This window comes from Leguminivora glycinivorella, chromosome 7, assembly GCF_023078275.1.
Source record: "Leguminivora glycinivorella isolate SPB_JAAS2020 chromosome 7, LegGlyc_1.1, whole genome shotgun sequence".
NCBI classification, from domain to species: Eukaryota; Metazoa; Arthropoda; class Insecta; order Lepidoptera; family Tortricidae; genus Leguminivora; species Leguminivora glycinivorella.
Genome location: NC_062977.1, coordinates 7,609,384 through 7,624,026, shown reverse-complemented (window position 1 = coordinate 7,624,026; position 14,643 = coordinate 7,609,384). Strand labels below are relative to the sequence as shown.

Sequence of the window (14,643 nt, the reverse complement as noted above, 5' to 3'; positions counted from 1 at the left end):
CGCGATTGCGATCGCAAAAGCGATAACGATAGCGATAGCGATTATAGTTTCTTATAACATTACTCACGTTATGAATTAAACCTGAATTACTTATGAAACTTATGAATTTGACCTACAAGTATCAAGAGTGATGTTTTGGTCGAAAAAATGACGGATCGATAGCTAATCTAGATCTTATTCATAACCTGGTTTTAAAGCTAAAACAGGCCTCTATTCGATTAGTTAAAAGTTGCCTTAAGTATTTTAATGTAAAGAGTTTGATAATGTAGCTGATTTTACAATTTGGAATCAAGAACGCTAAACTCAAATAAATTAGACACAAAACTCTTACTTCAACATTATATCCCAAAATAAAGTAACCAAATCCATCAATTAGATAGATAACATAAGATCATTAACGCGAAAGATACTGCAGAGGCCGCGTCGATCAAGCCAAGTTCGATTTCTCTAACGTCACCCAAGGGAGCGGCCCATGCCGTGCCAGTCACCTGTCCTTGTCGCACTCGTACAAAACTCCTAAGCTAAAGCGCGACAGAAGTATAGACCTTACAAATTGCCCGTTACAATACCGCATTAGATCACAATCTTCGTAGAGTTATCGAAGCCATATAAATACACGCTGAGTTAGTAGCGAAGTAAAGTGGTGAATTGAAATTTACCAAGGAAATGGTTCTGCGGTAATCTCTATAATGTGTTTTAACTGAGTCATCGAATTCAAGAATTTAATATGGATAGCATGATATGGAAGATGAACAGATATTAAGACATATTGTATTATTTTGATAGATAACGTTTTCAAGTTTGTACTTATAAAACTATGTTGGTGAGTAATAATAGATGACTAGAAAATTATATCTGGTAGCAACAGTTTATATTGATAACTATTATTTTAACCAAAACTTGTTATAAGTTATTTATCGAACTCGCTCCCCAAACTCGGCAGGAGGCGTGTCGGATAGGCTGCTTTATTTATAATGTCGCCCGAGGGACTGACTGTCGAATCGCGGGCGGACGCCTGACGAAACAAATTCTCTCATTTTCCTTACAAGATTGCTTTACGCCAAACTTCTCTAATAAAACGTTTCAATGGCCACTAATTTATTTTTGAAAGACAAAGATTTAAGGTACAATACTGTTTTGTAGCTCTGTTACAGTACGAGCCAATTAGGCTTTTGTTTCAAAATTTATCCTGCAAATGAGTTCATTAATACTCGCAAACTTTTTAGCGTCACATGAAAACGTAAAGGATTAAATGTTCTACAAAATTCCCACAAAGGTTCGTAATAACTCACATTAGCTGAGAACTACCGCGAACAAAAGTCGAGCCACAATTTAATACTGTGCAAAAAAGGGTTGTCCACTTCACGCGTGGAACAAAAAGCGTCGCAATTCCCACTCAAACAAATCACCGCTAAACAAACGTTTCTACAGGTAGGAATAATTCAGCGAAAGGTCACCTGTTACGGGTCCTCGGCATCGATCATCGGGAGTGCGTGGCGTCGACCTTCCGTCTAATGTGGCCCGGGGGAGCGCCGCTGAGATACCCGCACTCGCTTGTCAAACTCGACTTGTCCGTGGACACATTTTTTTTAACATTAATAGACTATAAATTAATCGGTAAATTATTAAAATCTTGGCTTTTACCAATGGGTTCTTCGAAACTAATTTACGATTATGTAATTTATATTTACCACTAGCTTTTCTGAAGAAAAACAACATCGTAAGGATTTCCTCATCATTCATCCTTCGAGGTCATCTCATTGCTGCATATATCTACAAAGAAATTAAAAGGTATATGTGAAGTCCGTAATCCGTATTAGGCTAACATGAGAACTACAGCCCCAAGCCCACTCACGCGTGAGTAGAGGCATGTCCCACTACTGGAGTGGGACGTATATAGGCTCAATTATATTTGTGGTTTACGATGAGGCGAGTATATTTCAGTGAGGAAAAAATGTTATACAGAAGATAATATGACAACGGTTTATATGAACTCGATGTTGTTGAAAAAGAGGAAATTTACAACGGCCGACATGAATGTGGAATGCGTACGCTCAACATGAATATTGACGATGCTATTTCGCTACCTAACACCAGAGATTTATCGCTGTTTTGTAACCGGGTGGGGAATTTAAAAACGCTCCTTCGAGTTCGAGTCGAGCGGGGTGCGCGCGCGCGCCGCTGACAGCACATCTCTCCTCGCGTGTATTGTTCGTGTCCTAACCGCCGACTTTCCATTTATTTCTCTATGAATACGTTATTACCTGCTCGCCCCCGCTTATCAAAGTTTATTTGCAGCGTGTGGTTTACTCTGTACCGGTGCTTATTCGTTATTACAGCGTCGGAGTGTTTTATTGCCGGGGCGGGGCTAAAATCGCGTACGACGCCCTTGTTTTTCGCTATATTCCCCCCGATCTTTTCAGTATTTGAACTTTATTTTATGTCTTTTTTTTTTTCTTGTTGCAGATCGAGGACGCCATGTTAATGTTCGACAAACAAACCAATAGGCACAGAGGTGAGTAACGATACAAACTTCCATAAAATATTTCGAGCGATCAACCTTTATTGGGTCAGCCTGTAATTTCTATGGTGCGCGGTCAAAAACTGTATGTTTGCGTGTTGTAACATCTTATACCTACTCCGCTTACAAATAATTAATTGACCATTAGAATCACGCAACTGAATTTTCGTTTCAACTCAGCCTACACGTACCTACACGTGTGAGTGGACCTGCGTCTGCATTTGTACAAGCAATTAAAAATGGAAGGTACATTTAAATAATGGGGCAGCTCATATAATTTCGTAAGTAACAGGTAGTTTATATGAAGTCGGTATACCAAACAACTACTTATGTTTAGCAGTAGGTAGCAGTAGTTAAAATTTAATCACACAGTTCCGAAAAACATTTGTGATTGTGGGTGTAATACATGACAAACCAACTCTAACTTAAATAATCATCTAAAAGGAGGATCAATATAAATGTTTAACTTAAAAGCTACGTTATACCATTCTTGGTTAGGATAGGTATGTCACTACATTTGTATGATTAACCAAGCAAGGATATTCCGCACACAATTGGGTAAAGACATCCGAGAACGGCACATCACTACGCTTAAGCGCTCAGCTGTCATGTCACCTTCTTTTCCCAGAAAAACAGCCAACTTCCAAAGGCTTGCATGTCACATAAGGAAACATATCATTTTTGTGCTCGTCTCGCCTCATTTCACTGGCCGTCTTCGCCACAAAGTCGTCGCTGGTAACCTAGCTACGGATAAATACAGACGCCAACGCTCGATGAAGCACGGCCAGTGAAGTAAGACATATTATAGTGTACAGAATGCCTACCCTCACCTCGCAAAACAAAGGGTCCCAGAGAGGCAAGGAGTTCAAGGATCGCTGGTAGAGGTTACAGCTCAGACGAAGCGAAACGGAGGTTCGAGGTGGTATCGATACTAAATAGGCTCACCGATTTCGGTATTGTGTTCCCTCCCTCGTATTGCAACTATTCCCGGCTAATAAATAACAAATCGACGCCCGAATAAAATGTATGGTTTCCTTATGTAGATTTCTTTTTAGGTATCTGGTGCGGGTGAAAGGGAAAAATTGGTCGAAAACCGTATCAGTAGCGTTGAAACATTTATTTTAGCCAACATTATTTTGTTTTCTGCTTTTAGACCTCAAGCCAGGTACATTTAATTTTATTAGTAAATTCTTTCCGCGCGATACGAAAAAATATATAACGAAGGCATGTAAGCATCACCTGTCGCTTTATTTTTATATTGGTAGGTATTTAAATTACTCCTGAGAAGCGGTAAACAATATTTTGCCTGGTCTCGGCCCATTAGTACCTCTATATTTAGCTATAGTCGCTAGTCGTAACGGCTTAAAATAATGGATTTAATTATTATAAAAATACTTTAATGCTACTTATTTAATGTTGTTATTATCGTACATAATTGAATGTGTACCGCAGCTAATTATATTTTGTCCAAAAACACTACTCGCCGGGACGAATATTGAGTCAGTTTCATTATCCCCACAACGAGTAAGATTTTAATTAAAATCCGTGGAAAATGTATCAAGGCCGGCCATCTTTTGTTGCCAACGAAGGTTCCCTTGCAGCAGTTACAACAAACACAATGTTAAATTTGCTTTTGTAATCCCTATTACGCAAAAACAGGTTGACCCAAATATTCAGCTTGTGTAAAATATCGTTGCGCTGTCATTTGTACAAGTTCGCAAAAACCAATCCTGTTTATTCCCAGCTTAGGGAAAACGGACCTTTTTTTGTCGTCCTAAGACATAAAATTTACTTACGATTTTCCTCTGGGCCCAACTTTAGCGCCTTTTGCGTAACGGCCTGATGAAAATTGTAACTTCTCACTCGGTAATTAGTTTAAAAAAGCTTACGCTTGTACTTTTGAACCCGTCTTTGCAATTTATGGCGTAAGCACCTTCATACTTTACTATATTGGAAATATTATGAATATTTTCCTCCTCTGCAAAGTTTACGAGAATTTTTAATATCATAAAATTAAATAACATAATCTATGTACCTTCTATTTTACTTTGCAAGATTGTCAGCCCTAAATATAATTATGTAAAGAACGTCCGAATACAAATATGATATACGGTAAGAATATAATTTTTTATTATAAATATTCCTTATATAGGCTCATATAGAGGATGGGTTATTATCCCCGAAACGTAATCAGTTGGGTCGGGTTATACTAGCAAGAAATGTAAAAATATCCCTGTTTATTTGTATCAAACTCGGGCAAGAGGCAACCCAAACGCGTATTCAAACTGAATATGAATGCAAACTGCCCCGACGAACGGGCGGAATGGCGAAAATCAAATTAGGTATATCGTGAATACTTCACGGCGACGTTGGGAAAAAAATTGAAATCAAATATTCATTGACTTTCAACCGGATAAGCCGGCCCGCAGCCATTTCAATACATTTTATTATCTATTTTTTGTACCGAAGGCTGGGACCAGGGCGTAGGCACCGCAAGACGACAAAATATCCCGCCGCCTGAATTATAAATCACAACAATGGCTTTATGCTTGCCGAGTGATTTGAGGCGAGTTGAATGACCTGCGACGGTTGTATATAGGTGACTCACGTGGTCCTGTTCCGCTCGAGTTTGATGTAAAACGTATTGTTTACCTTCCTGTCAATATTGGAAATTTATTTTACTTTTTGACTGAGTATAAGCAAAGGTCTACATTTCAGCTTGTGCTGATACTCTCATTTACAGATCGCAATATAATTATTAATCAACTCTCTCGGAATATTTTAAGATGGTTAGATAAATACTTTTTTTTGTTAGGGCATTGTGTGATGAGCTATTTGTTACCGAGTCATGAATGTTTTCTATATATATAAGTATGTATTTATCTATTTAAGTATGTATATCGTCGCTTAGCACCCATAGCTTTGCTTAGTTTGGGGCTAAGTTGATCTGTGTAAGGTGTCCCCAATTTTTTTAAATTTTTTTTAATGTATTTTTATCATGGCAGAGGCGTGCATTGATTCAGATAAGTACCTATATTATGTTTTTTATGTTTTCTAGGTAAACACTAATATAAATATATTAAATAATTTTATGTAATTGTTTTTATGTAACATCAAAAATATTAATAAATGTAAATTAAACAAATGTATTACTTAAGTAATTTCGTCTCACATTATATAATAATATAGAAACACATCTTTACTGATTTACAACTTTTTTTTTTTTTTGTTAGCCTATAATGGTGTCCCACTGCTGGGCAAAGGCCTCTCCCCTTTTACATTTACAACTAAATTCGTTAAAAGCTAGTGACGTATAATATAGGGAGTCCTCAGTGGCTAAGTCCGACTCACGCTTGTCTGGTTTTATTTGCCCGTACAATGTACATCACGTGTTGAATGGGGACTTAATTCGTGGGGTGATTTTTATGTAAAGCTGCAAAAAATGCGAAAAATAAAATCCTTTTAACCTTTACAGTACGTTAAATATGCGCGAATAATGCGTTTAATAGCACCCTTTACTTTTATTTACGACCTTCGTTGGTAAAAAAAATATATTAATGGCATCCCTTCACGGAAATATTCTATTGTCTTTTTTATTAATTTCATTTTCAGATTTTAAAGCTGGTACTATAAATTCTGTATAATTGTTTTCATTTTTGCAAAGCCGTGCATAATCAAGTGATTTTATAAATGTAACTAGGTTGTTCAAATGCCATTATAAAGGTGAACGCGACGCGTCAGATACCAAGTTGTTAAATATTAACAAGAAGAGAACTAGCGGAACCAATCTCAGTGGGGCAGATTCCATTCGGTTTCGGTAAAGAACTCGCGCCTATGGGACACATTTCGTCGAGTGCGTGCCTCGGTACCGTGAAATTTTCACCTTTCACTTTGCATAAGAGTAGTGTTATCTATATTTCATTCGACTCTGTTCGCAATGTATAAAGACGCCTATCACGTGAAACATTTATGACTATCGTTTTCGATTCACTCAAAAAAGGATGACAAACGTAGCGCTTTGACTCACTGTTTATTTGGGATATTTCTTTTTAACTCCTTTAGTTTACACATTTCAAAATAACTTGTACGTGTTATTTTTAGTTGCGAATCATAAATTGCATTTGAATCAAACACAACGCTAAAATGTTATGTTTGTTTTGTATTGGATTCAATTCACAGAACACTTTCGCTATTTTTGTACACGTCGAGGCAATTCCAACACGAGTAAGCTTCTGAAGTGAGCTCTCAGACTCTGTAAAGTTTGCTATCTTAGTCGGGGAGCCGGGGTATGAGATTTTGGTCTTTGTTAGTGAAGACTAAGAGTTGTTTGGTGTGTATCATAAGTTGTGAAGCGTGTATTCGCCGAGTGCTAAGTGGCGGCACGTGGGAGCGTCCCGGGGGAGCACATCGAGCTTAGATGCATCTTGTGGGGAACCAAACCGCCTGTTAATATTACGTGTATATTACAATTAATTCATTTTACAATAGCAGTACAAGCAGTGGACTTCTATGATGAGAAATTAAGTTCTATATTACCGTATTCTGTTAGCGTGATAAATATTTAATGTAAAATAATACTATGAAATCGCATTATATCGCATATAATACAAATAGCACACAGTTCACAATTTCGAGTTCTTTCAACCGGTTAACGTCAAGAGTAGTACTGAAACTTGAACATTTTCATGTGCCCTGCCTACCTCATTTGGAAATACAGGCGTGAGTTTATGTACATATGTACCAACGTATGTTAAAAAATCTAATTCGTGATGCATAGTGTTATTTCTTTACTTCAATTGAAGTCAGTGTAGAATTAAAAGTGTTTGATTAAATTAGTATCGCAGTATTTATTAGCAAAATGACCAGGCACAGTTCAATTAAAATAACCACAAGCATTCCGTAACATAACTAAAACACCTGTCAATGCATCAACTAATTTAACGATTTTAATAATAGTAATAAATTACTCCACCCAGAATATATCACAATTAAAGGTTTATTAACTTGACAGTGTGGTTTCCCATTTTATCCCCTTAAAATAACAAAGCCACTTGTTAGTTCATATTATCACATTGAAAATTAACATAATATCAATTGAAGCTTATATTTCGTCATCTAAATGATGTAATGTTATTATGTTTATTTGTGTTAGTCGCGCCTCGCCTGTTCTTGCAAATAAAATATTCTAAAATATACATTAAATAACATTTTTATAACTATTAAGACCGTTCACTGTCCGTACAAAAACAATTGTCTTTATTAAGTCATACTCTTATTACTTAGAAACAGAAAACATCTACGTACTTTTACGCACATAATTTATATTATGTAATTAAAATTAATAAGAGGAAAACGAAACACATTGAACTAGTTCAAACAACGTCTTATACATACTAACCGTCATCATTTATTAATAAATGACCTAACAATCTAAATACCTACCCTCAATCGCTTCAATCTATTACCTACTTAATAGAATATTGATAATTATATTGATACGGTAGCGAGTCAAATTATGCGTCAAATTGTGTTAAAATATTTTCCATAATGTCAATATCTTGGGATGAAAATGACAAAATATTAGAATCACCTTCATGATAAAAATTACACTATAAATATACTACACTATAATTACACTATGTATCCTAAACATCTACTATAATATTGCAATCGCTTAAATTCACAACCAGAAAATACTAGTTACATACCATTTTTGTTTCCCTATTTCCCTAAATAGCATGTTGATATATTGATACGGTATCGAGTCTCCCCCGAGAAGGCGCGGTTGAGTGAGAATGCATCCCGTTGCATATGAGAGAATGCGGTGCGAGCTCTGGGACTGTGCCGTAATCACCTGCTCGAGCCTTTCTGTACTTTCAAGATTGGAAAGGATTTAAGTTCTTGTGAAATGTTTTAGAATTTGGTATCTTCATAGTGAAAAGTATTAAAAAAATATTCGACAAATACAAATGGGTGTGTAAGTATTTTATTAATAAAATATTTACTTACCTTCAAATGACGGATGAACAGGCATCTTCTGAGCTAGCTCATTCCATCGTAGGCCTTTAAGTCATTTTATTTTAATTTTTAATTTTCAATTTAATTTTTTGTAACATTGTATTTGGAGATAAACTATTTTTATTTTATTTTATTATAAATGGGCTTACTCTTGGCCACAGACTAGCCAAAGGCAAAGACGTGGCCTACGATGGAGTGAGCTCGCCCAGAAGATGCCTGTTCACTCTTGATTTAAACGCGTAACATGAGCTTTGATGAAACAAAATGCTAACTCACATTGCACAGAATATTAAAATATAACCTATTTAATCTATATAAATATAAGTACAAAATTAATATCTTTAGGGCCGTAGGTACGTTAATTTAATGACTTATTGACAAAGTTGACTCGGTGTAATATTTATTAACTAAAATTAGTTACACATCACTACATACACATTTACGTATGTCATGTTATGTTCTCAAGAAAAATGAAGAGAAATCAGTTTTATTTATCTCGATCGTTGCAAAATACACGCAGCTACAACCTGACCATTCATTTTAATTTATTCATGAAATACCGTAAAACCCCATTTATTGTTTATAGTATTTTTAATACTATTTTTAATGCTATAGGAACGCTCCGAAACGTGGTCACGCAGCTTGTGGATAGAGAATTACCCCGCCCCCCCTCCCTTATTCACAAACGTTCACTAAAGTTACCAAGCCGATAAAGTTCGTTTGTCCCTTTCTATCACATCAATACGTCGGAAGGGGACAAACGACCTTTATCGGCTTGATAACTTTAGTGAACGTTTATAAATAAGGGGGTTACCGTGTGGCAAATGAAACTACGATCTTCAACCGCACACTTCAACTGAAATCAAATTCCGCCAGAAGTTCTAGCTCACCTCAAAACACAACCGCACACTTGGCCTGTTATACATTCGACGATGGACACAGACTATCTCAGCTACTAGAGCATTCGAGACAACTGAAAGTATATCTTACGTAGTCATTAAGTATGGGAACGCAGCCGCTTCATCCGATTGTGTCACCAACTTTCAATCATGTTATTTTGGAATCATTATTCTTGCGTTATCCCGGCATTTGCCACGGCTCATGGGAGCCTGGGGTCCGCTTTGACAACTAATCCCAAGATTTGGCGTAGGCACTAGTGTTACGAAAGCGACTGCCATCTGACCTTCCAACCCGAAGGGTTACTAGACCTCATTGGAATTGGTCCGGTTTCCTCACGATGTTTTCCTTCACCGAAAAGCGACTGGCAAATATCAAATGACATTTCGCACACAAGTTCCGAAGAACTTATTGGTACGAGCCGGAGTTCGAACCCACGACCTCCGGATTGAAAGACGCACGCTCTTACCGCTAGGCCACCAGCGCTTAATCATGTTATCATGTTATTTTGGAATAAAAAAAAACAAAAACAAAATTGTTTATTTGGCAATATAAATTTAGTCAGTGGTACATTATACTGACCTCCACACTAGGCGTAGCCTGTATCGTGGAGGAGAATGTAAGATTAACAGAAATATTTGCGGCATTTAGTAACAACATTAATCTAGGAAACTATTTAAAAAAAAAAAATTACATTTAGTTACTTGGGATTTTAAATAAAGAGAATAGGCTTAAGTTATGGCTTACGATCCAAGTACATAGGTAGGTAAGTAACATGCAAAAGGAATCCTAAATAGTATTTATACAATGACATAACAACATGCACAAGCGCGCGCGTGTGTGTGTGTGTGTGTGTGTGTGTGTGTGTGTGTGTGTGTGTGTGTGTGTGTGTGTGTGTGTGTGTGTGTGTGTGTGTGTGTGTGTGTGTGTGTGTGTGTGTGTGTGTGTGTGTGTGTGTGTGTGTGTGTGTGTGTGTGTGTGTGTGTGTGTGTTTGTGTGTGTGTGTAGGTATGTAGATGTATTTCAGTGTCTGAAAGTTGGGTCTGATTACGACGTAATCTTCGTTAGATTTTCCGTATCTACATAAGAGAGATTTATCATGCTTTTCGATAGCAACTTTTTTGTCTTGTAGATGGAGAGATTTTTAAACTCATTCAAACTAACTAAGCGGTTGTAAATACGGGGAAACAAAAATGTTGAAAAATGGTATGCAAATTTGGTATTAACACCTGTGGTGGGAATTCTAAATAAACGATGTTTGAGTAGATTGTCGTAGTTGGGTGAGTTAAGAACTGTTTTATGCACGTGCAGTGCTACTCTCATCAAATACAGTTTTCGAACACTAAGTACCTGTGCTTCGTAGTACAATGCCTGTGTTGGGTACATAATTTGTTTCTTCAGCGCAACTTTCAACACCGCCCTTTGTGCTCTTTCCAATTTCAGTAGAGTGGCAGAGGATTGACCTCCCCATGCTAAAATGCAGTAATTAATTATAGACTGCCCTAGTGATAAATATATAGTTTTTAATAAAGAAAATTCAGCTGACTCTCGTAACATTTTCATTATGTGAATCAGCTTTCGAACTCTGGCCGAGACTGCTGCCACATGCTCCTTGAAGTTTAGTTTTTCGTCTATGACGATGCCAAGGTACTTAGTTAAGGTCATTCTGGTCATGTGATCACAGGCACAGTCTGTGTCTAGGGAATTTACACAATTGACCCTGTGAATTTTAAGCTCCCGATTTGCTCCAGGTGAAGAAGCCGAAGTCTTATGAAAACATAAGAAATTAGTTTTTGATGTGTTCAGTGTTAACAAGTTCTGCTTCAACCACCCTGCCACTAACGTCATACCTCGCTCGACTTGAACATAGACGTCCTTCCATGAACTCCCGTGAAAAATTAAAGCCGTGTCGTCGGCGTAACATAATATCTCCGCATTTTGTAAAGGTATGAGTGAGATGTCGTTCATGTACACCAGAAATAGCGTAGGACCCAGGATACTTCCTTGGGGCACACCACAAGACACTGGTCTCAGGTCACTCACATGCTCACCTATCTTTACACATTGATTTCTTTCAGTCAGATAGCTTTCGAACCATTTCAGAGTATTTCCTCGGAACCCGTGCGCTTCTAGCTTTCTTAATAATACCGGAACAGACACTGTGTCGAATGCCTTTGCTAGGTCCAGGAAGACTCCGACACAAGCCCGGCCTTCGTCCATATGGGTTGAGACTATTTTTGTTAAAAGCGTGACAGCGTCTTCGGTCGATATACCCCTCCTAAAGCCAAACTGACGATCTGTTAAAATAGATTTGGATTCCAGATAATTGACCACTCTTTTATTAACAACCCGTTCAAGAAGTTTAGAGAAAGAACTGAGAAGTGATATCGGCCGGTAGTTGCTCGGTTCATCTTTCGCTTTTCCCTTGTGAATTGGTACGACTGCCGCTGTTTTCCACGCTTTAGGGAATATACCACATTCGATGCTTCGATTGAAGATCGTCGCAAGTGGTTCAGCAATATTAGGACCGATGACTTTCAGAATTTTGTTGCTTATATTGTCTAGACCGGGAGAGCTATCTGGGTCTAACTTCATAATAAGATTTAAGACTTCATATTTGTCTGTAGGAGCCATAAAAATTGAGCTAACTGTAGGCGAATAAGCTATGGCCTGAGACTCTTGTGTTACCTTTTCTGTAGTAAGTATTTTGCTAGCAAGATTTTGTCCAATAGAAGAAAAATATTCATTGCACATATTTAACGACTCTCTCTCTGAGTTTTTTATTTTTAACAAATTTTGGGCAGTAGTAGACTTGGGGTTGCGGTGAGCGATCTTATTGATAACTTGCCATAGTTTTTTAGGTGATTTAGTGTGAGCGATCAGCTCCTTTTTTCGTGTTCAGCCTTGAGTTTTCTAAGAAGTTTTATGTAAAAGTTGCGATACCTTGTATAAATTAGTCTCTTCATTTTATCGTTTGGAAACTGTCTAGAGATACGATGAAGTTTGTCCCTATGCTTTGAACACCGTATAAGACCCGGAGTCATCCAAGGTTGGATGCAAAATCTAGAGCGCCTTACGTGGGTCATTTTCATATTCTTAGAGACCGCGTTTGAAATGACATTTGAGAAAGTAGATACGGCATCATCGACAGTACCAACTTGGCTAACAGGACTCCAGTCAACACATTGTAGCTCTCTACATAAGCCGCCATAGTCAATTTTTAACCTCGATCGTTTTGGAGTCGTGCTTCTAGAACTTTCTGTATTGATGCCGATCATGATAAGGTCATGGTCAGTAAGATCAGTAGTGCATATAATCGATTCGCCATTATACCGACTTGTGAGGAAAATGTGGTCAATGCAGGTTTTGTCATGCGTTGGTTTGTTGATAGTTGGCAATAGACCATGCGATGCAAGCAGCTCTAAATAACGTGATGTCTGTTCGCTGTCTATAACTGATTCTAAAATGTTTATATTTAAATCACCTGATACAATAAGACACGAGTTTCGGCTAATATTATTGAGAAGTTGGTCCAGAGATAGAGTAAAGTTGTCAATATTAGAAATGGACGGGGATCGGTAAAGACCCAGGACTGAGGCAACGGTTGGAATATGTATCAATAAACAATTCGCGTCAGCTATCTCGGGTTCAGAAACGTTGGGAGACCATCTATTATTTACATAGGCGATCACCCCACCTGCTTTATTTATATATTTTTCTGTTCTATACGACGTAAAACCTTCAATTTGTTTGATGGTAGAGCTATCATTAATCCAACATTCACTGAAGAGAATGATATCGAAGTTTACATTAAAACGTGCAAGAATCAGTAGAAAATTATCGAAGTTCCTTTGCATGCTCCTGATATTAACTTGTAAAAGTTTAAGATTATATTTGTTTAGTATAGGACAACACTCTTCAGGCGTAGAGATTGTGTGGCATTCAAAATTGAGAGAATTGTCGATTTCACGCATAAGCTCTAAATCGGCCATTTAGAGTGCTGAAATAAAATAAAATGATAGAACCTGATGATAGAATAACGCCACACGGAGTTATAAATGTCCCATACTTGCGGTGAGTAGTGATTCCTAGTTGAGTATGTTTTAAAATAAGGTGCATCTGTTAAGTGGTTTTTTTGTATGTGACTGTGTGAGTGTGTGTTTAAGTGATGCTTGAGCGTGCTTCGACAAATCGACATGAATACATTTAAATCTAGATGTCTTAATGATAAAGTAACGTGAAGTTGAAACATTATTAAAAGAGAGAGCGCGAGAAATCGTGTTATTATAAACCATAGAGACAGAGTCCTTTTATATGGGTTGTGTGTCGTGTTTTCGTTCCAGCTTTTGCAGGTCTTCGTGAGATCGGATTTGTAGAGCTGGGCTTCCTTCCCTACCCTCGTGCTTTCTGACATAAATGTTTCCTCTGCGTGTCCAGCAGTACTTGAAACCGTTCTCTCTGACCCACACTCGCGTGTCACGAAATAAACGCCTGCCGTCGCTGGTGAGACGCTCATTTATAAATACTTTCGACTCCTGGCCTGTGTGTACGATATCTTTACTGCTAAGTGTAGATCGCCGAGTTCTTGCATGTTTCAGAAATTCTTCGCGTTTCGCCCTCCTTACAAAAGAAACAACCATCGGTCTTGACCTTGACAGGCTGCTGTCTCCTTCAGTGTTGCGACGCGGGCCCACGCGGGACACAAAATTCACGTCGGTCTCTTCTAGATTCATCCCTAATGTCGTCGCTGTCGTTAATACTATGTGATAAGGGTTTTCATTGGGAGTTTCTGGTAGGCCTATTATTTCCAGCTCAGAGCACAAAGATTGTTGCGCCTGTTGATTCAATTGGGACTGTAGCTCTGCGACCTGGGTTTTGAGGATCGCGTTTTCATTTTCCTTCTCCTCCAGCTTCAGAATACGTGCATCGTAGTCACAGATATTTTTTGACAGTGCCTCTAGGCGATTTGTGAACTCGAGTCGAAGTTTAGTCATGTCTTCTCGTAGCAGCCTAATTTCTGAGATCAGCGTTTGCATGTCGTCCCGCGGGCTTTGTGGCTTATCCTGGACCGAGCTACACTGTAGGTTATTTTTTCGGAAGGTTATATTCCCAGCTGATCGGACTGGAGTGTGCGTGTTGTCACCTCCTACCCTGGAGCTTGCCTGACAGTCCGGGCATATCCAAGTCTTTATTTGCTCAATGTTGAG

At 38.0% G+C, this 14,643-nt stretch overlaps 1 protein-coding gene across 4 annotated transcripts in view; it reads left to right on the top strand.

The window, feature by feature from the left end:
* LOC125227931 (RNA-binding protein Musashi homolog Rbp6) overlaps positions 1-14,643 on the top strand; it is an 827,229-nt gene that overhangs the window by 579,491 nt on the left and 233,095 nt on the right. For all 4 annotated transcript variants that reach the window (XM_048132341.1, XM_048132339.1, XM_048132338.1 and 1 more), the window contains exon 7: positions 2,467-2,515. In XM_048132341.1, coding sequence (XP_047988298.1) covers positions 2,467-2,515 — 49 coding nt within the window. The remainder of the gene's footprint in view (positions 1-2,466; positions 2,516-14,643) is intronic.